This window comes from Malaclemys terrapin, chromosome 5, assembly GCF_027887155.1.
Source record: "Malaclemys terrapin pileata isolate rMalTer1 chromosome 5, rMalTer1.hap1, whole genome shotgun sequence".
Classification (NCBI taxonomy): Eukaryota; Metazoa; Chordata; order Testudines; family Emydidae; genus Malaclemys; species Malaclemys terrapin.
Window position 1 is genome coordinate 99,347,334 of NC_071509.1, and position 24,550 is coordinate 99,371,883.

At 39.3% G+C, this 24,550-nt stretch overlaps 1 protein-coding gene across 2 annotated transcripts in view; it reads right to left on the minus strand.

The window, feature by feature from the left end:
• LOC128837617 (bifunctional heparan sulfate N-deacetylase/N-sulfotransferase 4-like) overlaps positions 1–24,550 on the minus strand; it is a 178,720-nt gene that overhangs the window by 26,867 nt on the left and 127,303 nt on the right. For both annotated transcript variants that reach the window (XR_008445003.1, XM_054028867.1), the window contains exons 8-9: positions 3,600–3,782; positions 306–402 (exon numbers count right to left, since the gene is read on the minus strand). Coding sequence is in view for 1 of the 2 variants with exons in the window: in XM_054028867.1 (XP_053884842.1) it covers positions 306–402; positions 3,600–3,782 (280 nt within the window). In the remaining variant the exon portion in view is untranslated. The remainder of the gene's footprint in view (positions 1–305; positions 403–3,599; positions 3,783–24,550) is intronic.

Genomic DNA, 24,550 nt, shown 5'->3' on the forward strand with positions numbered 1-24,550 from the left:
TGAGAATAGGCATTTTTGTGAGATATAACAATACATCTGGTAGGAGTACTATGATAACAACCTGGGCTTGTTCTAAAGGTGGCTGATGGTTCGGAAAGAGAGTTCCTATTTTATCCAAGCCACTTTCTCCCCATAAGCAATGGAAAAGTTAACAGCAGCGATCGGTTTCTATTTAGAATATATTACCTTTCTACATCTGAATTTACTCTATCATGCATTATTCCAAAATAAATATATACAACTCCAAAAAAATGGGCTATAATATGCTTAGACTCACACCCTCTATTCAAGTCATTGCAATTCACCTGTTTTCTGAGGTCCAATCACAAGGAATTTTGGAAGATGGTAACAAGTTTTATCTCTGGACCAGATATCCCTATGCCGTTTATCATCACATGGATTCTGAGGGGGAAAAAGACAATTATTTCTGCCACACTGGAGAAAATTTCCATGTAGTAGAGATTTACACACATACTTAATTTTATGCACTGGGGTGAAATCCTAGCATGGTTGAAGTCAGTGGCAACACTTTTCAAATTTCACCCCAGTAATTCAGTCCTGCAAGGAACTAAGCACTCTGGCCCCAACCAATGAATCAATTAAGAATGCTAGACACACGCTTGAGTGTTTTGGCACATCAGGATCAGAGTGTTTCATATGTTGCAGGATCAAGACCTAGATTAATCCCAATGAAATCAGTAAAGTTGAGCAATTGTGTCCAATTTGCAGGATCAATGTCAAAATGAAAATCTTGTGAGGGTATAACATTTCCTTCTTTCTCCCCATGTATTACATGCATGGGACTTCTATGTTTATAGATTCATCAATTTTTAAGCCCAGAAAAGAGCATCATGATTATCTAGTCTGATCTCCTCCATAACAGGCCAGAAAATTTTACCAAATGGTTCCTGCATCAAGCCCATAACTTCTGGCTGAGCTAGACTATCACTTCAGGTGTCCAGCTTCTTTTAGAATCAGGGCCCCAAAATAAGCATAGTGTTGTTACAATGGTGTCTGAAATACAGAATGCAATAAGGGAACTCAGAATACTCATTTACATTTGGGTGTAAATGTGATTGGCACTTCGTAAATGGATAGAAAGATGGACTGATATAGATAGATAAATGTAATTTACCCCCTCCTCATTGTAAATAAGCATCTGAAAATTAAGATGGGAGGTTATTTCACTGACATGATACAAATGTTCCTAGTAAGTAAAGAAGGAAGTGAATTTCAGTATTTCCGCTGGAAATGCTTACATACTTGTACAGTCAGGAATAGGTACATAGGCACACCATGAGAATTACCTGACCAATCACAACTACACACAGCTCAAATTAGAAGATTCACTATTAATCCATAAAATAACAGGGCCAACCTGTTAGCTGGTATAAATTAGTGTAGCTCAGCTAATATAAAGTCATTTACACCTGATAAAAGATATGTCCCCAAATTTTAAGTTATTACAGCTGGTCAGCATTTTTCAAACACAAAAGTTTTGAAATGGAAAATTGGGGGAGAATACTCATTCATTCTTAAGTTTCAAGTATCAGAGGGGTAGCCGTGTTAGTCTGGATCTGTAAAAGCAGCAAAGAGGCCTGTGGCACCTTATAGACTAACAGACGTATTGGAGCATGAGCTTTCGTGGGTGCATCTGATGAACTGGGTGTTCACCCACGAAAGCTCATGCTCCAATACGTCTGTTAGTCTATAAGGTACCACAGGACTCTTTGATTCTTAAGTTTGTTATTTTTTAAAGTCTTAATCCAGAAAGTCTTTTTTGCTTTTACTCCCTGCCCACCCCGCAGCCCATTTTCATTTTTCCATTTTTTTTTAAATTGAACAATTTCTCATTTTTCAAAAAAATCTAAAAAGATTAGCCTAATAAATTTGAAGTGAAATCTGCTTGCAGATATTCCATGGGTATAAAATAAAGCTAAATTAATTCATCAAGTTGTTTGCTCCACATTAGTCAGCTCTTCAAGTGACTGAAAGTCATCACGATACAATTCTGTATGGTGCAGTTTACAACATGAGTCAATGGTTATAATTCAATTCCTAGGAAACAGATATCCACAGCATAATTAAAAGTCTTGTTGACAATCTCTTCTCTGAGGCATAGAGCTTGAACTACCTTCTCATCCCTATAGGAAATCTCTCTAAGTCAAGGCTGATGTACAGCAGTCTGGAGAAGCTGGCACAAATCCTTCTTGTACTCTACCTGTAGAGGACACTATTCTTTAGTTCTGCCAGTCTGACATGGTTCACAATCACTATGGCGCTGATCAAGCAAATGAGTCAATAAGACTATTCATGTGTGATTGAGGCCTAAGTTCATTTTAGATTTAAAGGGAATAAAAATTAAGTATTAATAACCAAATTTCCATTTATGGTTAAAATTACCCATTACTATGATGCCTTCTAGCTATTCATGTTACTTATTAGGTGACAAAGAAGTTTCAAATATATAGTCATTAGTGACAATTTAAATTTACATAATAATCCAAAAGACGGGGAAAAAAGAGAAATTTAGGTTATTATTCAACACTAACTTTCTACTACATGTTAATGCAAAATAAAAATGTGTGAACAGAAAACCTGAAGAAAAAAGTAAGAGTTGATTATTCTTTCAAAAAGTTATTACACTGATGTTGCCTTTGCTTAAGCTAGTAATGGAAAACCTGATTTGTTAATGCATTAAGTTAATCAAATATAATGGGACAAATTTTTAGCTGGTGCAAATCAGTATAGCTCTATCAATTGAAGCTAGGCCAATATATACATTAGCTGCAGATCTTGCCAAAACTAGTTAAAAACAAATTCTGCTCTCTTATACCACTGTAAATCTGGAATAAGTGCACATATTTCCTTTGAGTTATTCTGGATTTACACTTGTGTAACTGAGAGTATGTTTTGGCATATCATGTGTTGAATCAGAGAGGAACCATGAATATGTGATCATTATTTGACAATTGCTATCCTGGCCTTACGTGTAGTGTTGGCGTTTATTTCAAATGGAGGTGGGAACTAGTCTTTATTGAGTTGGGGTAAGACACTTTATTTTCAAAGTAACTGTTTATGCTAATCACTATCGACCATATAGGATTTTTTCCTTGCTGTTTTAAAGAAGGGGATATTGTATTCTGGGAATCCTTACTATAGCTGCAGTGACTTAATGCTAGTGATTCCATAATAATGAGCACAATGAATCTACATTGTGGTAGATCTCACTCATCTGTTTTCATCCTAATAATTGTTCATCAAGGTAAGTTTATACAATGTGATGCATCAAGAAAACAAGAGGGATGAGGGATGGGAAGCCCAGATAAATAGCAACCAACTGCTCTTAAAGGGCTGGTATTTGACTGAGTTTAAGCAAGTGCTCTGCTTTATCTATGCATATCACATAACAGCTAACAAATATGCAAATATATTCTCAGTCAAAGCTGTTGTCTTTGAAGAAAATAAAATGAATCCAAAAAGGCATTTAAAACAAAATAAAATATCTTCATTTTTAATGTGGCTTTTTGCAAAAGATTTTAGAAGTGCATTGTAATTGAAGAATTATGAGTGAGACTATTGATGGTATGTTGTATTACCTGCCAGAGAGGGTCCTTTTGCTCAGGGAAGAGTTCAAAGTACTTGTGAGCCAGCTGAACTGGAGGCAGGGTCTGTAGTTTTAGGTTAGTCCAGTTCTTAACAAAGTTGGCCAGATTCAAAAAGGTATATAACCCCAGGCGGTCATTCCCGTAGTTGGACAAATGGGTCATGAAGATGCTGATCTGAAAGGTAAACAAAAGTGTGTTATAAAACTTACAACAGCAGGACATCAATAGATGGCAGTAGCTGTATTTGGAAGATTGAGTCTTGCATTTTCCTGTAATAATTAAAAAAAAAAATCTAAACTAGCTGTGCAATTAGTTTGCACATTCACACTCTAACTGGGAGGCATAGCTGTTCGAAAGTTTTACAGCCCCAACTTTGTCTGTATCTGCAGCATCCCTTTAGAGTTCCCCAGTCCCACTCAAAGGATTTGTTCCTTCATCAACTTGCCCATGAACTGACATTAAAATGCTACATTTAGACATTTTTCCCTCTCTTGTTTTGAAGTTTAGAAACAAACCAAACAGTTCTGCACCCCATTTTCTCTGTTGATTTTAGTCCGACCTCTCTCAAACAGTATGCCTAGAAGAAGAAGATTTTTCTGACCTTCCTCAATTGTCTTGTCTGCTATAATATTCATAGGTTCCTAGTCCTTCCACAATTCACTGCACTCATATTTTTCACCCCAAGAAACTATGAAGCGAATTTACTCCTTGTGAAGGTGCTGATAGCTTGAGCCAGGTCTGATACATTCAAATGCAGTGTAGGTTTCCTCACATAGTACTTGAACCTCCCCTCCTTGCCTGAATTTTGTCTTTGTGAGAAGTTCCAGAAAAATCTTAGAGAAGACTGGGATCATTTATCTCATAGAGACCACATACATTGTGGGCTACAGGAATAACCAATTCCTCACCAGTGTAGATTAACCCATTTCCAATATGGCCACTTCAAAAGGGAAAGTTCAATCTACATGCTCATTCCATCTCTGCAGCTTAAACTGCCAACAGTGGTGCTGACTAGTGCTAATTGTAATGGTGCTTTTTGTATAACTTTCACCAACATACAGCCATGAGCCTTTATAACTCTCAATCACTACAAAACTGGATACAGATTGGATTCAAACTGGTGGCAGAGAAAGGAAGGCTCTATTGCCTTACCACAGAGCATCCTTTCCTCCCTCTCACCTTCCTTACTTGATTTAAGAATTCTTACAATTCCAGTCCTGGTATTCTTTTACAGATTGAAAAGTTGCTGTGATGGTTTTGTGATGCCATAAAACTCATTTTCCCTTCTCCCACTTTTGCTGACATCACAAGACATTCTTGTTTATTTGAATTTGATAATCTCTATTTTTGCTTTAAAAAACAAACTTCTGTTTACACAGAAGACTTGAAAGACTGCACAAAAGTGTTCTTTACCTCAAATGCAGATATTTTTGTTTAAATTTGCATGATAGCAGGCTGGAAATTTTAGATTCCAGACATAATTTTTCCTTGAAGGTAATATGACTCCTGTCTTTTTAGTAGTCTTATTTTGTTTCTCCTTTACATGATCACTGCTTTGCAGATCACCGTATCAGGCTCGGTGATGAAGGAATTGGTATGAACAATGTGACAAACAGAGTTCATAAAACTACATATAAAGATATCCAATTAAATTTTACCTACGGAGAGGCATTAGTCTCTCTCTAAAAGTTCATTATTTAGCTCTATGGGGAAGCTATCTATTCTGGATTTGCTACTTACCTACTTATAGTGATTGGATTAGACTTTAATAGTAAGTACATTGTCAATAGAAATTAATTATACAGCTATCAAGAAAAATAGTGGTAACTGATCTCCATATGTTTATGTATATTTCCAGTGGAATTGCTCTGAGGTTAACAGGAAGCAAAATGCATCTGATCTCAATAAGCAAAAAATAACAAATGTCATCCCTGCAATTAAGAAATAGGTCATGCATGTTGTGGTAATTATACCATGTGTTGGATGGTGTTATTATGAGGCAGAAGGTTGGAGACAGAATGATTTTTAAACTTCCCGGGAGTGATCTCCAGGAATTGTATTGTCTGGAGATTAGCATTTTACTCTACCTTCTTAATGCTATGACAGAATGGAAATGAAAAATAAAGAACACGGTCAGACTTGTGCATTTACTGGTCATTATTGACAAGGATATGACTTGTGCATCACACAGCTGTGAATTTATCATCAAAATTGTCTCTTTCAGATCACAGATCCATTCAGAGACAGTGACTCCAGCATCCCCTAGAAGTGTGCACTGCAATATGAGGCTCCAAAACAGTAGCAGACAGGTTTCTGGGGGGGATGTCTGCCCTTCATTGAAGTGCCTGTTAGATGCTGCAATAAACTATATGCTGCTAAAGAGGGCTATAGATTCATACCTAAGAGTGAGTGAAAACTTGCATACAAGGATGAGTTGGTAATGAACTCATAAGGGATGGTTCGGTACATTAAACATCAGATTCCCTAGAATGTTGACATTCCCTAGAATGTTGACTCCCCAATGAAAGAGTGTTTCTGTAAGAAGGGGGACACAGGTTTACTCTGATGTCATTATGCACTAGGTCTTTGCTACTAACCTATATGGGCTCATTCCTGCAAGTTGCAAGTGCCTTCTGGCCCTCATCCAGCAAAGAAAGTGAGTGGGACTATCTGCTTGCTTAAAGTTAAGCACATGCTTAAGTGCATCGCTAAAGCAAGGTCAGAGTGCTCAGGCTTGAGCCCTAACAGAGCCTGAGAAAAGCTGCACTAACACACCTTACCATGCCTTTCTACCTCTCAAGGTAACCGTAGCATAGAAGTAGTGAATTTTCTATTTCCACCTTTGCAGAACTGCTCATGACCCGCTTCTTTAAGAGCAGGCTCACATTGTTTAAAAACCACATCCATTAGTTTTTTAAATTATTTATAAGGCTTTGAGTACTTTTATGAGGTGAAGATGGATGGAATTTAAGAAAATGTCTCTCAGGGCTTATCTCCAGTGCATTTGCACTGTGCCCACTTTATTCCACAAAAGATCATTCGTTCTTCATTTTTATGCTGTTCCGAGCCTTCTCTGAGCAAAGATTGGGAACCGTACAAGAGTTTTTAAATCAATTGGACTATGCTTAAACTGCCAATTTCAATGTTTATGCACCTTATAATTTAGCATCATTTGACATAACTAGAGTGTGCATTAATATATCCAGTGCTCAACACTATACACGTGTAACAACCCTGATATTCTGGGCCATTTAAGGCAACATGTGTTTCCTTCTCTGTACACAAGTACACATCTCATAGTAGTGTCAATAACTCCACCACTGTGTGGCTCAGTTTATATAATGAAGCACAGGTTAGAATATACTAGTTAATAATAAGTGAGGGCCAACATTCTGGCAAGAATAAGGCTAGTGGACAATTTTAGAAGAATCTTTGTTTGTGTACTCACTTTACTTTTTTTTTTTTAATTAAAGAAAAGACTCTTTGTACTTGAATTCATCCCATAAAAAGATGTGACAAGTGCTTCCTATGAACTATTTAAACGTGATAAAATGAAAACATTTTTAGGAAATATTAGAGAATATAATTTCCTCTATGAAGCGTTTCTTGTTTCTGATGAATGCCAGAGGTCATCTGCCAGTGGCATTTAATAGCAAATAAAATGCATGCAAGTTAATTCTTTCTTTCTCTCCCCTTCATCTAGTAAAAATTCTTCTTGTGGAAATATATGCGCAGGAGACCTTTCCGAGGTTTAGCTCATGTTAACTTAACAATTTACTTAGAGCTAGCCCAAACCAAAACCCCAGATATGAATATCCCTGAACTTTGGGAACTTGGGAAAGTTCCGATCCATGTCAGCTCAGGCCCATTTTACTATTCAACTAGCTCTCTTCTTCTCCTCTTTGAAAGTGAAAAAGAATGTTTTTAAAATCATTAGTTGCTGCTTCTTTCCAAAGTAAAGGATAATAAATGAGGACAATATCACCCCTTCCTGAGTGTGGCATGGATAGCCATCTTACTTACAGTACTTCTATATCTATGAGAAAATAATGCTCCCTAAAATGACTGAGTTGGCATGATGCTCTTAACTTCTGTACCCAGAAAGATAATGGAGCAAATAATTAAGCAATCAGTTTTCAAACATCTAGAAGATAAGAAGTTGATAAGTAACAGTTAGTATTGATTTGTCAAAAACAAATTGTGTCAAACCAACCTGAGAGCTTTCTTTGACAGGGTAACAACCTTTGTGGATAGTGGGGAAGCGGTAGACGTAGTATATCTTGATTTTAGGAAAGCTTTTGATACTGTCCCGCATGACCTTCTCACAAATAAACTAGGGAAATGCAACCTAGATGGAGCTACTATAAGGTAGGTGCAAAACTGGTTGGAAAACCATTCCCAGAGAGTAGTTATCAGTGGTTCACACTCATGCAGGAAGGGCATAACGAGTGGGGTTCTGCAGGGATCAGTTCTGGGTCCGGTTCTGTTCAATATCTTCATCAATGATTTAGATATGGCATACAGAGTACGCTTATAAAGTTTGCGGACAATACCAAACTGGGAGGGGTTGAAAGTGTTCTCGAGGATAGGATTAAAATTCAAAATGATCTGGACAAACTGGAGAAATAATCTGAAGTAAATAGGATGAAATTTAATAAGGGACAAATGCAAAGTACTCCACTTAGGAAGGAACAATCAGTTGCACATACAAAATGGGAAATGACTTCCTAGGAAAGAGTACTGCGGAAAGGGTTCTGGGGGTCATAGTGGACCACAAGGTAAATGAGTCAACAGTGTAATGCTGTTGCAAAAAAAGCGAACATCATTCTAAGATGTATTAGCAGGAGTGTTGCAAGGAAGACATGAGAAGTAATTCTTCTGCTCTACTCCACTTTGATTAGGCCTCAACTAGGGTGTTGTGTCCAGTTCTGGGCATCACATTTCAGGAAGGATGTGGACAAATTGGAGAGAGTCCGGAGAAGAGCAACAAAAATGATTAAAGATCTAGGAAACATGACCTTTGAGGGAAGATTGAAAAAATTGGGTTTGTTTAGTCTGGAAAAGAGAAGACTGAGAGGGGACACAATAACAGTTTTCAAGTATTTTAAAGGTTGTTACAAGGAGGAGGAAGAAAAATTGTTTTTCTTAACCTCTGAGGATAGGACAAGAAGCAATGGGCTTAAATTTGAGCAAGGGAGGTTTAGGTTGGACATTAGGAAAAACTTCCTAACTGTCAGGTTAGTTAAGCACTGAAATAAATTGCCTAGGGAAGTTGTGGAATCTCCATCATTGGAGATTTTTAGGAGCAGGTTAGACAAACACCTGTCAAGAATGGTCTAGATAATTAGTCCTGTCATGAGTGTAGGGGACTGGACTAGATGACCTCTCGAGGTCCCTTCCAGTTCTATGAGTCTATGATTCTATGCTGTGAAGTGCATCTAGGGATGACAGTGATAGGGATGTGATGCACAATATTGTTGCACTGCATGTGATCAGCAGGAAAGGACGCCTAGCATTCAGAAACTGCTTAAGGAAGAGTAGGGCCAGATAGAGCTCAACAAGGCAGCATGTTTCCTTCTCAGTACACAAGTACACATCTCATACTAGTGTCAATAACTCCACCACTGTGTGGTTTAGTTTACATAATGAAGCACAGGTTGTAATACACTGGTTAATAATAAGTGATGGCCAGCATTCTGGCAAGCATAAGGATAGTGGACATATTTAGAAGAATCACAAAATGGGCACACCATAAACATAGCAAAAAAAAAAAAAATCCTAATGACAAGACATCCCAGATTCTTACAGGAATCTGGTTCAGGTTCAGTGTAGAAGTAGGTTTAAGATTAAACTGCAATGAACAATGTGTACTAAATGCACGCAGATGAACAGAAAAATACTGAATAAAACCCATTGTCAATGCTATATGCTGAATAAAACCAATTGTGCATTTGCTTATTGTGAAGCTCATGCTATGCTGATGCTATTTGCTGTGAGGGCAGTATCGGAATGCATATGCTTTGCAAGAGAGCAGTGTTCATTCATACTGATCGGATATCTTATTAACCTTGACATTCAACAGCCAGCCAGCTCAAGCTGATAGTTAATTATGGAAGAAGAGGAGGGTAGATCATTAAATGCTGGGTGTGTGTAGCTGTAAAGAATTCTCTTTTTATTTTCTTCTTCCCCCTTCCAAATCTCTCCTTTCCCCACTCCACCCTTCAACTTTCCCTCTCCTTCATCCCCACCCAAAATCCCTTTGTCATGTTTCCTCACTAAGGCCATGTCTACACTAGTGAGCTTAAGTGGCACAGCGGTACCGATACAGCCGTGCCGCTGTAAGATCACTTGTGTAGCCGCTCTATGCTGGCAGGAGAGAGTTCTCTTGTCAACATAATAAAATGACCTCCACGAGCGACAGTAGCTATGTTGGCAGGAGTAGCTCACTCACCAACACAGTGCTGCCCACACCGGCACTTGTGTTGCTGTAATTTATGTCACTTGGGGGCGTTGTTTCACACCCTTGAGTGACATAAGTTATACCGACAAGTGGTAGTGTAGACATGGTGTCAAGGCTGATTCCCCACTCTGGCACTTTGAGTGCAGAAGGTGGGGACCCACAAGAGAAGAGCTGAGAAAGAAAACAAAGGAAATCAGATGTTGCCACCAGCTAATTAAACAACATATGCACAAACCTCTTAGGACACAAGAATCCTAAGCCTGTTCTTAAAAATAGGTAAATTTTATTAAAAACAAAAAGATAAAAAAATACATCTGGAACTTAGGCTATTTTAGATTTTAAAAGAGCAAATATAATAACTAAGCATCAAGAATGGTTTTCTTGAGGTCCAGCTTAATGGTTACAAGCAAAACAAAAGCATTTGGGGGTTAGCACAGAGAAGTCCACAAGCCATAAAGAAATAAAAGAGATAAACTTAATCGCGTCTTCTTAAATATTTCCTGATCTACTTACATAGCTTGGGTTTTAAATGAGTAGTTTCCAGGTTATGATCTGATGATTTTTCATACCTGGCGCAAGCTCTTACAGCATAGTCCAGCTCTGTCCCTGATCTTTGGGAGAACAACCACAGACAGACAAAAGGGGAGTTTTGTTTCAATTTTAAAAAGTTCTAGCCTTCCCATTGGCTCTTTTGGCTAGGTACTCATTCACTTCTTTTTACGTATGCATAGCAGTCAGACTTTTTAACCCTTTACAGGTAAAGCAAGTAGAGAACAGCTACCAAGAGGGATTTTTTTAGCTAACTGACTGACTGGGTGTCCATAAAAGGAAGCTACACCTTCCCCCCTTCATTTATCACACATGGCCTTACTCTATTTTCCCTATCCAGAATCCCCTTTTTGTACCCAAGCCATTCTGTCTCCTCCCTCACTTTATAATAAAATAATAATAATACCTAGCTCTTATATATCACTCTTCATCTATGAATCTCAAAGTGCTTTACAAAGGAGGTCAGTATCATTCTCCCCATTGTATAGATGGGGAAACTGAGGCACAGAGAGGGGAAGTGACTTGCTCAGGGTCACAGTAGCAGACCTGCGAATGCAACACAGTTCTCCCAAGTCCCACTCCACTGCTCATCCTCTAGACCGAAAGGAGATGAGGGTCCACTCTAACCCAGAGGGAGAAGTCAGGAGCTCCAGAGCTGTCAGAACTGCTGCCCAAGTAACATAAAAAGACCAGCATAGATAGTAGGGACCCACTCCTTTATGTCAGTGGGACTTCCTTTCCCATACCTGCTCTCAGTCCACTGAGAAATGAGCTGGCATGCACTCCTCAATCCACTGCAGCCCCTACCTTCTCTTCACCTACACCAAGGGAGAGGAGCTAAGGGCCCACGACATAGCAAATACTTTAATACTGTTTTATTGCAAATTATGTATATTTTAATTCTACGTTTTTGCTAGAAGATGTCCTCAGGTCTTTAGTTTCTAACGAATAGGCATCCACCACACAGAACCAACACGACAATGGTCACAGATCTGACATGCGTAGTTGCAGTCCCAGCAAAGAGGCCCAGGATTAAATAAACACAGAGGCTGAACCACCATCTCATATTGATATACTCCAGGTCATTGCTAATACACAATTACCACAATATCTAGGCATCCTCTATGGGTGGTCATTTCATACTTCAGCAACATTATAAGGCTGTTGCTGGAAACTTTGCACTGCCATTGCCTTTTGTGATGATAAACAGTCCCCAAGATTGTCAATTTATCTCCTTTTATGAACACTGAATCATTTAAAATACATTTTAAATGGAGAAAAAACGGCCAAGATTCAGTTCAAGGGCTGAGGCAGTTCTGATTTTTGTTACTGGAATTGGTTTACTTATCTCTCTTGATGTTATATACTCTATGCTGACACTATGAATAGGTACAGGATAATAAAGCAATTTGACTATCATCTCTTTTTCAAAAAACAAAAAGAGAGTGCTTTGAGAGTTCAGGCCACCTGTGCATTTAATATATCATTTTGGTTGGTAAATAACATTTTTTCCATTGGGGTAAGGTGAGGTGGTGAAGAGTGGTGGTTTTATATTTTCTCTAACATTCAAAATTCAACAGAAGCTACATCCTGCATCTGGTTATGTACCAGATTCCCAGTAATAATATTTGGTTAGTGACTTATTAACAAATTAGAACTGTTTTGACTTGAGACAGCTGAGCATGTAAACAATGATCTTCCTGAAAAAAAGAAGCTGGGCAGTGACTTAATCAAGACAGAACCATGAGGGCAGCTGTTCTAACAAAGAACAGAAGGCTCCTGCTATAGTTCAAAGAACTATTGCTTAACAACCCATTTTTCTCTCCTTTCGGTGTGGGCCCAATTAATTATAATGACTAAATACCATAATTAGTTTTGGTGCAAACTTTTTTGGGCAGCAATTTGGCTGTGGCTTAGGGCTCCCTCAGCCATGTCCAGAAATCAACGCAATTTTAGAAGGAAATTTCACAGTTTAGGAGCCAAAAGTGACTTGCAGACTATATGAACCCAAGACTTACTCAGAGAGCCAAATGAAAGCTCCCTTTTTGTTTACTTAGCAGAGCTTCTGCCTGTAGCTTCTAAGGGCTCAATCCTCTACTTTATCCTAACTCTTTGTGCAGCTGCTGGGGCCATGCAAAGCTCCCTTGGAGATGCTCTAAAAGGGCCACCTGATGCAGCAGAATTCTCAGGTGGTGCAAAGCTGATGTAGCTAGCTCTGGATGGCCTTCACCCCCACTCTTCCTGTATTTTGGGATCAGAAGAAGGTGTGTCAGAGGCAAGAGGGGAAGAGGCAAAGCCCACAGCTGTACCAGTTGCAGAGTCTCATCTGCTGTAAGAGTGTCATCCATGGTAATGTGATACGTAGTTTTCAGGGCAGCATAATTGTTTTATGATGTGTTTGTACAGCACCTAGTACAATAGTGTCCTGATGCATGATTGGGATGTTACCACAGTACATATACAAAATATGCACCCTGAGAGGGGGTGGAACTTTGCTAACCAAAACATTCTGGTCACTAGTTCATTTTTATAATTATGTCTGTTGAGCTGGATGGGCCAGTTCACACCTCTCAGAATTACTTAGGGCTGGCTGTAGACTAAGGAAGACATCACTACATCATTTTACACTTGGTTCACTTTTTCAAGGTTCTCTCCTCAAGTCTGAGGTCTAGAAGCATTTTGACAATGAAAGCCTATCTTCTGGAACATCAATGACTATTTTATTTGATGATCAAAATATTAATCAATAAAAATATGCATTGACACACTTTACAATATAAGTAGCAATGGATGTTCATGTCAATCAAAATTTGACACTAAAAAGCTTTAAAAACATGTTTTACATTTTGTTACAGTTTACAAGTGATACATTTTCTAACCTCAAAATTCAGGAATATATTCATTAGGAAGCACTGAAGAGTGTTAAAGTGTTCATTTTTAAAATAATTTTAACTCAGATTCATTAACAGATCTACTTATGGACTCCCATAAAATTTATTCTGTAGTCAGAATTACTTATGAACATTTGGGGAAAATGCACTCATTATTCATACAAACATAAGAATGGCCATAATGGGTAAGACTAATGGTCCTTCTAGCTCTTTATCATGTCTTATGACAGTGGCCAGTGCCAGATACTTCAGAGGGAATGAACAGAACAGGATAATTCTCATCCAGTCATCCAGTCCCAGCTTCTGGCAGTCACAGGTTTAGGGATACCCGGAGCATGAGTTTGTATCTCTGACCATCTTGGCTAATAGTCATTGATGAACGTATCTTCCATGAGCTTATCTAATTCTTTTTTGAACCTAGTTATACTTCTGGCCTTCACAACATCCTCTGGCAATGAGTTCCACTGGTTGACCGTACATTATGTGAAGAAGTACTTCCTTTTATGTGTTTTAAACCTGCTGCCTATTAATTTCATTGGAGGACCCCTGATTTTTGTGTTATGTGAAGGGGTAAATAACACTTCCCTAGTCACTTGCTCCATACCATTCATGATTTTATAGCCCTCCATGATAACACTCCTTGGTTGTCTCTTTTCTAAAATGAACAGTCCAAGTATTTTTAATCTTTCCGTGTATGGAAGCTGTTCTATACCTTAATCAATTTTGTTGTCCTTCTCTGTACCTTTGACAAGGTCCCTCACCAAAGGCTCTTACATAAATTAAACTGTCATGGGATAAAAGGGAAGGTCCTTTCATGAATTGAGAACTGGTTAAAAGACCGGGAACAAAGGGTAGGAATTAATGGTAAATTCTCAGAATGGAGAGGGGTAACTAGTGGTGTTCCACAAGAGTCAGTCCTCGGACCAATCCTATTCAACTTATTTATAAATGATCTGGAGAAAGGGGTAAACAGTGAGGTGGCAAAGTTTGCAGATGATACTAAACTGCTCAAGATAGTTAAGACCAAAGCAGACCGTGACGAACTTCAAAAAGATCTCACAAAACTAAGTGATTGGTCAACAAAATGGCAAATGAAATTTAATGTGGATAAATGTAAAGTAATGCACATTGAAAAAAATAACCCCAACTATACATACAGTATGATGGGGGCTAATTTAGCTACAACAAATCAGGGAAAAGATCTTGGAGTCATCATGGATAGTTCTCTGAAGATGGCCACGCAGTGTGCAGAGGTGGTCAAAAAAGCAAACAGGATGTTAGGGATCATTAAAAAGGGGATAGAGAATAAGACTGAGAATATATTATTGCCCTTATATAAATCGATGGTACGCCCGCATCTCAAATACTGCGTACAGATGTGGTCTCCTCATCTCAAAAAAGATATACTGGCACTAGAAAAGGTTCAGAAAAGGGCAACTAAAATGATTAGGGGTTTGGAAAGGGTCCCATATGAGAAGAGATTAAAGAGGCTAGGACTCTTCAGCTTGGAAAAGAGGAGACTAAGGGGGGATATGATAGAGGTATGTAAAATCATGAGTGATGTGGAGAGAGTGGATAGGCAAAAGTTATTTACTTATTCCCATAATACAAGAACTAGGGGTCACCAAATGAAATGAATAGGCAGCAGGTTTAAAACAAATACAAGGAAGTTCTTCTTCACGGTCAACTTGTGGAACTCCTTACCTGAGGCGGTTGTGAAGGCTAGGACTAGAACAGTGTTTAAAAGAGAACTGGATAAATTCATGGTGGTTAAATCCATTAATGGCTATTAGCCAGGATGGGTAAGGAATGGTGTCCCTAGCCTCCGTTTGTCCCAAGATCTCTTTTTTGAGTGGCAACAGCTAATTAACATATTTTTTATGTCTAGTTGGGATTATGTTTTCCAATGTGCATTGCTTTTCGTCTGCCACATTGATGCCCAGTGAACCAGTCTAGTGAGATCTCTTGGTAACTCTTTGCAGTCCGCTTTGGATTTATCTTGAGTAATTTTGTATCATCTGCAAACTTTGCCATCTCCATGTTTACCCTCTTTCCTAGATCATTTATGATTATGATGAATAGCACAGGACCCAGTAGAGATTCTTGGGGGACCCCACTATTTATCTCTTTCGATTGTGAAAACAGACCATTTATTCCCATGCATAACAAAGGAGTTTAATCCCTCCTCTAAATGCAAATATCAATGCAGTCTTAACTCAGGAGCTATCACAATGACTATAATCTTTCTTAATTAGAGTTTATAGATTTATACTTTGTTCATTTATTTTACTAGTTGTGTAGCTTGAATGTGAAAATAAGTTAAAGAAATGTAACACAGACCAGTAAGTGCACAATGGCATATTTTGTAAAATTAATTAAGTTTTAGTTATACAGGAATGCACTAACACTTTAAGCACTTGAAAGAGGCTGCCAATTTTTAGTGCTGATTAAGTGCAGTGTGTAATGATGAGTGTACAAGGAGGTTCTGCTGTGTTTATTCTGCATTAACAATGTGCTTTCTATAACCTCCAAGTAGTTTACAATATATTACAATATAAAATAAGTGTTTTTGTAAAGTAGTTTGCTGGAAGTTATGTTAATCTCAATTATAGACGTACAGTTGTCTTTGTACCTATTGATTTTTTTAAAAATAGTTTCTTATATAGCACTTTTCATCAGCATGTCTCAGAGTGCTTCACAGTCTTTAATATATTTATCCTTGCAGCACCTCTGTGAGGTAGGGAAGTATTATTCTTCCATTTTACAGTCACAGAACTAAGGCAAAGAATGGGCTCCATGAAGGTACTTAGGCACCTAAACCCCAAACTTTGGTGCCCAAAGATGCAGCTAGGCACCTTACCTTAAAAAGCCCACTAGGTGCCTAACTCCCAGAAATATTTTAGTTCTCACTTCAAAGCATTTAGCTCAAGAAGTTCTCCTGAACCAACAGTTTGGAACATTTCTCAAGGGGTCTTCAATGACAAGCTTTAAATCAAACTTCGATGTTATTCTAAAAGATATGTGCTAGGAATTATTGTGGGGAAGTTGCATGATCTATGTTCTATAATAGGTCAGACTAGAAGATCAGAATGGTCCCTTCTCTCCTTGTAATCTATGAAGCCTAAAAATAACAGATCCTCAGTTGGGGTGAATCACTGTAGCTCTATTGAGGTCAGTTCAGTTATGCTGATTTGTACACTAGCTGAGGTTCTGGCCAAATAATGTTGCTGTCAGTGTTTTCCAGAAGCATGTGGTCCACATTCCACAGCTATCAATATCCCTGCTGCTCAGCCCAGCCTATACAAGAGAAACCAGCACATAGATTCTGGTTGATCTTACAATGAGACATCTGTTCAGACATTGGAATAAATTCCCAAATAATGACTGGAAACTGATTTTTAACACTCCCATACTGAAGTGATGACTGGACCAATACAGCCCGTGCAGAAGGACAATTACATCCCACCCACGTATCTTAAAAATGTTGCAATCAAGCATTGGTTCATATCTTTATGATGTGTATTGAGGTTGATATTTTAAAATGTGCCTATTGATTGATTTAGCACTTGCACACTGAAAAAATTACAAAACGTCATGTATCAATAATGTGCTCCACCTCATTCCATCAGTTATTCAATAATTTAACAAAACAATATCTCCCTTAATGCCCTGACTCTGGGCTCTGCCTGCCCCCTTCTGAAAAATCCAAGAGCAAAGGTAAGTCTTGCAGCATGCCCTGAGGGTGAACATTACTGCTGTCAGAGAATTGGCTGTAGTAATTGTTCGCTGTTTTTTTTTTTTTAAACACATTTTTTTTCTCCCTTGCCTGTGCATCTCTTAAATAAAATATAACTTTAATTTCCTTCTTTGTGTTGCAAGGGATTTTAGGATATATTTTGCACAGATGACATGATACAAATAAAGTTGTATAGTAAAATATGTCCAGTAAGACTGTTCATATCATATAGTTGCAATAAAATCCCTTACAAATGAAATGTGGTAGCATATTTATGTCCACCATCCACTCTCCCTCGCACAGAAATGTCCCAGGAAAATTAGTTTTGCTAATCTGTCTCTTCATTTTACTAGGAGTGTTCTACACTTGTACCAACTGCAAACTGTCATAATTGGATGTAGCTGGCAGCATGCTGTGTGTGCGCGCGTGTGTGTAAGTAGTGTAGCATTGTTAAGAAATGCAATATACTGTCAAGTGTCCATTTACCAATAGCTAGTAGCTCTGATCATTTGGCCATAGAAATCCCTCTTTCAGTTTCAAATGTTCAATATGTTCCGAATCCTGACAGTCTATTAGAGATTACAATTTTCTATTGTTTAAGCCATAGTTCCATTCACTGATGTTGAATCCCAGAACATTTAGACCCCTTAATTGCACAAACAGCTGCACTAACACAAAAAGGAATCTGAAACTGATATTTTGTGTTGACAAAGCACTAAATTTTAATAATGACAAATTATTTCTCCAGAATTCAGCACTATTCATATTCATGACCCTTCTGCTACTGAAGCAAAGAAATTTGTGGCTGAAAATTGTACCTTTACTTTTGCTCTATTCCCCTTCTGAACTTTTTAATTTTTTTATCATACCTGACTCCATGATCAAATATTTTCTAAACACATTTTCTCTGAAGAAAGAGCCACAAAGGCAATATTTGGAAGAAGCCATGCTTCTCCCTTGACTAAAGCAGCAAAAATTAGGTGATTTACAACATATTTCCCATGACTATGTTCATTATAGAGGCGATATTACACCTGCAATGCTCCCATTGGTGTCAATGGAAAGTGTGTACTTGAATGAAAAGTAGTATGTAGTCTTTGTCTTTATTTGGCTGATGTGATTAAATGAATTATTCATATAAACTTAAAACTTCTACACAGTGCTTCTCTCCCAGTGAGACTAAAGATATTGTATTTATACCTATAAAACCGCTTTTAAACACCAAGCAAATCATTATATACTGTATTTACCTGCCATCGCTGCTTGCAATTGGTTCTTTGGTTGTATATACATTTGATACTATCTTGCCATTACAGATGTCTATGATTCTAGATGTAGAAAGATAGTTAGAAACTTCTTCTCCATTAATCATAATTGGCCCTTTTCTTTTCAGCTATCTGTAGTATTAATTGGCAGCTCTCACCTCCTAGCCTCTCTCCCCCGCACAAAGCACAGTAGTGTCAATGCTGGCAGAGCACAGCAAAAATAACTTGTGACTCCGTTGACACTAGCAATCTCACTGTATGGCTACAATAGGATGGTTTAAGTAACTGAAACTTTAGGTCCAGTTAGTAGACAAAACCACACTTCATGCAAGTGCTTAACACTACAGCCACTAGGGAGCATATCTAAACCTCCTTGCATTCCTTTGATGTGCTTCCATTGACTTCAGTTATCCCATGAAGTCTTCAAAAGTCTAGAAGCAATGCAAACCTCCAGCAATGTGAGACTGGAAAGACAACTTCTTGCACAGGACCTCCTTTCTTTGGAAGTCATGATAAGAATTTGTTTTGTCACCAGCTATATTTTCCTCAATGGATTATAGAAAGCTAAAATATTCTCATCCTTGGAGTATCAACACATGGACTCTTACTGTGACTTGAGATCACAACATCACATGAGATGATTAGGCTTTACTTTTCTGTAGGAGTTTAGTGACTCACTAGCAGGAGTTTGTTATTAAATTATTTCCCCCACTCTACATTAAATTAATATTAATTTATTAAATATTAAATTTATATATTTATTATAAATTCTACTCTACATTAAATGATTATCTTCATTCTACTCCAGTGGTTCTCAAACTTGGGCTGCCGCTTGTTCAGGGAAAGCCCCTGGCAGGCCAGGCAGGTTTGTTTACCTGCCGCATCTGCAGGTTCAGCCGATCACGGCTCCCACTGGCCGCGGTTTGCCGCTCCAGGCCAATGGGGGCTGCGGGAAGGGCAGCCAGCACGTCCCTTGGCCTGCACCGCTTCCCGCAGCCCCCATTGGCTTGGAGCAGTGAACCGCGGCCAGTGGGAGCCGTGTTTAGCCGAACCTGTGGATGCAGCAGGTGGACAAACCGGCCTGGCCTGCCAGGGGCTTTCCTCAAACAAGCGGCGGCCCAAGTTTGAGAACCACTGGTCTACTCTATATTTTCCTTAATCTACTCTATATAAACTGCAACTTGGAAGAGGCTCATTCACACATGACTTGTGTGCAGGGCACAATCAATGCTGATTAGTATGACCTGAAGATGATGTCTGTTTGTGCAAACTATTCAGATGTAGTAGAATAAGCATACCAATGGTTTGTGTCATATCTACCCTTTAAAGAGGGCTCTATTTGTGTTGGATGCACAGCTAATTCCTCATCCTCAATAAATTAAGCTTCTTTCTCCGTACTGTTTTAATTTGTCCTAAGTGACAGCTTTGCATACAGTGGGTAAAATCCTGGCTTTATTGAAATCAATGGTAAAACTCCCAGACTTATTGTTGATTTCACCTTTTTGTTTATCTGTAAGATGGAGGGGAGAGGAAGAGGGGAAGATGAGGATAAAGTGAGATGTTTGAATAAAATATGTCGGAAAATTTTATATCTATAAGCTATTAAATTCTACAGTCAAAATACTTCACTGTTTCTCCAAAAATCTTTGCTCCAAGTCAATATTTACCATTTTTGTTGTTAAAAATTTTAACCCTGAATTTATCCACTGGCCTGGTTATAATCCTGTTACATTCTCTTCACTTGTGTGCAGTTTATATCAGAAGAAAGTTCCCAAGTTAATGTGGGAGTTTTTCTTTCAAATTCTACAATCAAAATCCTGTGTCTATCAGTATATAATTTTCTAGTACTGTCATTAACCAGTGAAGACGTTTAATATCTTGGTGACATTTTAAACTATACTAAATTCTTAAGTTATATCTAGTCCCTTAGGGCTTGAAAACCCTTCCCATGAGAGCATCACTTACTCATGGAAGTAGTCCTATTGCTGGTGGTAGCACCACAGGTGTGAGAAAGGGATTGCTTTTACTTTGTACATATCTGCTTAGGAGTCTCAAGATGTGAAAAATATTGTAAGTACTATAGAGCATGTAGTACTATATTTCTCCATTGCATTATTAGGAAATATGTGTCAATGAATTTTTAAATCTGTTACTTTTGAAAATTCTGACCAATGATTTTAGAACTGCACACAAGTTGGTATTTGATAAGAATTTAACTCTCTAACTCTTGTACTTCCTGTTTTCCTCCCTATTGAAGTTTCATCAAAAGTATTGTGAATAGAAGTTTCTTTTATTAAACATATATGGCTTATGAGCCTTCCAAAGAAAAAAAAAGAAAAAGAAACCATCCTCTCCCCTCCAAAAAACACACACTTCAGTCTTTTTTGCAAATTCAAAGTGTGGCTTTATCTTGATGTACAGGTCACATGCTGCTTTTACTACCAATTCAAAATTATGCAAATTGCACCAGATGAAACAGTGTTTTGGGGGCTATTTTCTTGAGTCAGTTTTGTACACTAGCTATTTCAGACAATATTTTAGAGGCATCAAACAAACAAACATCCTTGAAGTGTCTCCAGACCAATGGTTCTCAAACTATTTACCATTGTGAACCACATATGCAGCTCTCTAGGTGGGCTGAATCCACACACACACACAATATATATATATATATATATATATATATATATATATATATATATATATACACACACGCACACACTTACACTACCCTGTACATCTATAAAAAAAATAAGGTTTAGTATTTGTTATATGACAGCAATATCATTCAAATCAATACAGTGCCTTTCATTTCAACACTGGCAAATCTCTACCAAGAGCATTTTAAATTAGCAAAATAAGTCAAAACATTAACAGTTAAAATTAATTAATTTACTGTAAGGGTGGCATGGTGTATTGCCACCCTTATTTCCATGTTGCTGCTGGCGGTACGGCTGGGCTGAGAGCCCAGAGTGCGCAGCTGTGGAGCCTGCCTCCAAAGATGGGAGCCTTGCCTGGTGCAGGATGCCCCCCCCCCAGCCAGGGACTGTCCCCCATGAACTGAGCCCTCCCCCCAGACTGCCCCCTCAATCACCCACCCCCCTGGGACTGTCCCCCCAGCATCCAGACCCCACCCAACTCTGGGCTGGCACACGTGCCTGCCCTGCAGAGACTGTGTCCTGACCAGGGCATAATGCCCTCTCCCCTTGGGAGGGCTCCTCCAGCATCCAGTCACCTACCCAGGGCTGGCTCTAGCTTTTTTGCTGCCCCAAGCAAAAAAATTTTTGGCTGCCCCCTCCCCTCACAGCCCTGGGCTCTCTCTCTTCCCCCCCACCCCAAGTGCACCCTCCTGCTGCCCCAGCCCTGGGTCACTGGTAACTTGCTCCCAAGGCGGGTCATTCAGCAGGAATTTTGGATGTGCACAGAACACAGACAGGATTGGTTCCCATATGGTTACAGAACTGCAGTAAAGTGGAACAATTTTCAGCTTGTGTGATTGGAGGATATCTGGATGCATATTATAAGATTGTCCTACATAAATGAGGAAAAGTTGAGGCACCTTTATTATTCTTTTGTTCCATTCTTTGTTTCTATGGAGAATTTGCCAATGCAATATTACTGTCTTCCTTTTAAACAAATAAAACTAAAACAAACAAACAAAAAAGCAATGGCTGTTGAAAATAGCAATTCCAGTCCTAATAACCACTGGGAAGCATTTCTTGCTCAATTTATTCTACTTTTTACAGTGGATCAGTATATTTGATTTGGGAGAAATGAAGTAACAGCTGCCCAAATTGAGCTTGAGCACTCCTGAATTTTGAGGGTGTTCAAATCTAGAAGGCAGGTGCTGGATTCCCTTTCTGAATATTAGCTAAATCTGGAAAAGAAAAGTCAATTTCTGCTTCCATGGCTCAGAAGTGTAAATCCTCCTACGTGCCTGGTACTATATCTAAAGCTGCCCAGTCTAGTAGAGCCTCCCCTCCCTTACTTTTCATTTTAAATTCTAGTGGGATCTTCCTTGCTAGGCTTCAGATAGAGAGGTGCACTGTCCATTTAGTCCACCCAATTCTTTCTTTCTGGGAGAGCCCAAGGCTGGGGAGGCAGGAGGTGCGGGTGGGGGTCAGAGCTGGGGCGGCAGGGGGTGCGGGTGCAGGGGGGAGAGTCCAGGGCTGGGGCAGCAGGGGGTGTGGGCGGGGGAGAGTCCAGGGCTGGGGCAACACAAGGGTGCGGGGGGGAGCCCAGGGCTGGGGTGGGGGGTGGCAAAAAAACCTACAGCTGTCTCTGTTTCTACCATTCACAGCAAGCTGCAGCATGAGGTTTCAGTTCCAAACTCCTTCCCCCCCCTTTCCTGTTAATTGCGGCCGAGGGAATGCTGGGAAATGTAGTTCTTTCCCTGCTCCAGGGCCGGCTCTATAGGCAGGGAGCTAACCAAGGAACTACAGCTCCCAGGGCTCCCTGTTGGTTCTCAGCTCCCATGCTGGATTCTTGTGCCCCTGCAAATTTGCTGCCCCAAGCAACTGCTTGCTTTGCTGGTGCCTAGAGCCGGCCCTGCACCCACCCAGGGTCTGCCTCTCATGAACCCAGCAAGTGCCCCCAGGACCCCCATCCAGGGACTGCCCCCTACATCTCCTTCCATGTATCCACTAGTCTCCTTTGGGTGCAGCCATGCAGCCCACCCTGCATGCCCGCTACTGCGGTCCTAATACCAGGTAACCTTGCTCCACCCGGGGTCACTGGACCCATGATCCCATGGGGTGGCGTGTTCTGAGCATCCTGGCCTCATGCCGATGCTGCTGGGCCTGATCCTGCCATGCGGGGAGGGGGATGACACCTCTGGGCCTGATCCTACACTGCCCCATTTTTGCACCCCTGTCAGCTCTGAGCCCCAAGCAGGTGTTCCTTCCTCCCTGTCTTAGTTATGGCACTGAGAATGTCACATGAGCTGCAGCTGTGTGCTAACTGGGCCGCATGTTGAGAACCACTGCTCCAGACCCATCTAGGCCTTCTGGTTTCAAAGATGATCAAAGGAGTTCAAACACAATATCTAACTAATCAGCAACTCACAGTGAAAGTAAATTCCTGCATTGCACACTCCCTGTTAACATCTAGCAAACGACAAGTTAATGAACTTGATCGCTAACCTCCTGGGCCAAAATCCACAGCTAGTATAAATCACCATAGCTTCAGGGAGCTGGTCCTCTTTTGTGTTGTGTTGTGTTGTGTTAACATCTAATACCAATTTATATCTACAATCAGTTCTGAAGTAATGTCTGTGACGTCAATGGGAGAACTCATGTGTTTGTGATTAGGTGTGCTAAAACATAACCTCTCCCTCTTTGTTCTTAACTTTATAAGGAATATTTCCCAATCTTATTCTTGTGAGAAAAGTCTCGTTGTAGTGTTCTCTTGTGAAATTCACATGAATGTATTTAGCACAATTCCATCCAATGGATCATAATTCTAAATTATATATTGCACATATATTGTGGATTAATATTTAGGTTTTGGTGCTGGTGCCATTGACGTGAGAGAATGACAACACTGACTATAGAACAATTTGATCCAAACTAGTGCTATTTAAGTTTCTCAAGGTAGCTTTGTCAATGCACCACATTCCTGACCTGCAAGTCCCTTACTGTTCTAATCCAGGGCCCCTCTTGAGTAAAGACTGTCGATCATGTCAAATGTATGGTGGTTTTCTTATGTGGACTCCTATCTACTCCACGCTATAGATGGAAATTGTTAATTTTTTTATCAAAATAATATCTCACATTTGAGCCCATGACTCCCAAGGTGAAGGGCAAACAAACTCATGGCACCTTGCTTCAAACGTAGCAGATATTATTAAAAAATAATGATGGTAGATCAAATAAGAGTAATTAAAAATCTCTTATCTGACCAGTGCTGAAAATGGAAAGGAAAAAAAAAAAGCAGGGGATTTCTCTCTCCTTTTACTTCAAAAGACTGCAGAAATAGTCCTCTAATTTCATTTGGATTAATAAACAGTACATTAGTGGCATTTGGTTACAAAAGAGAAGAGC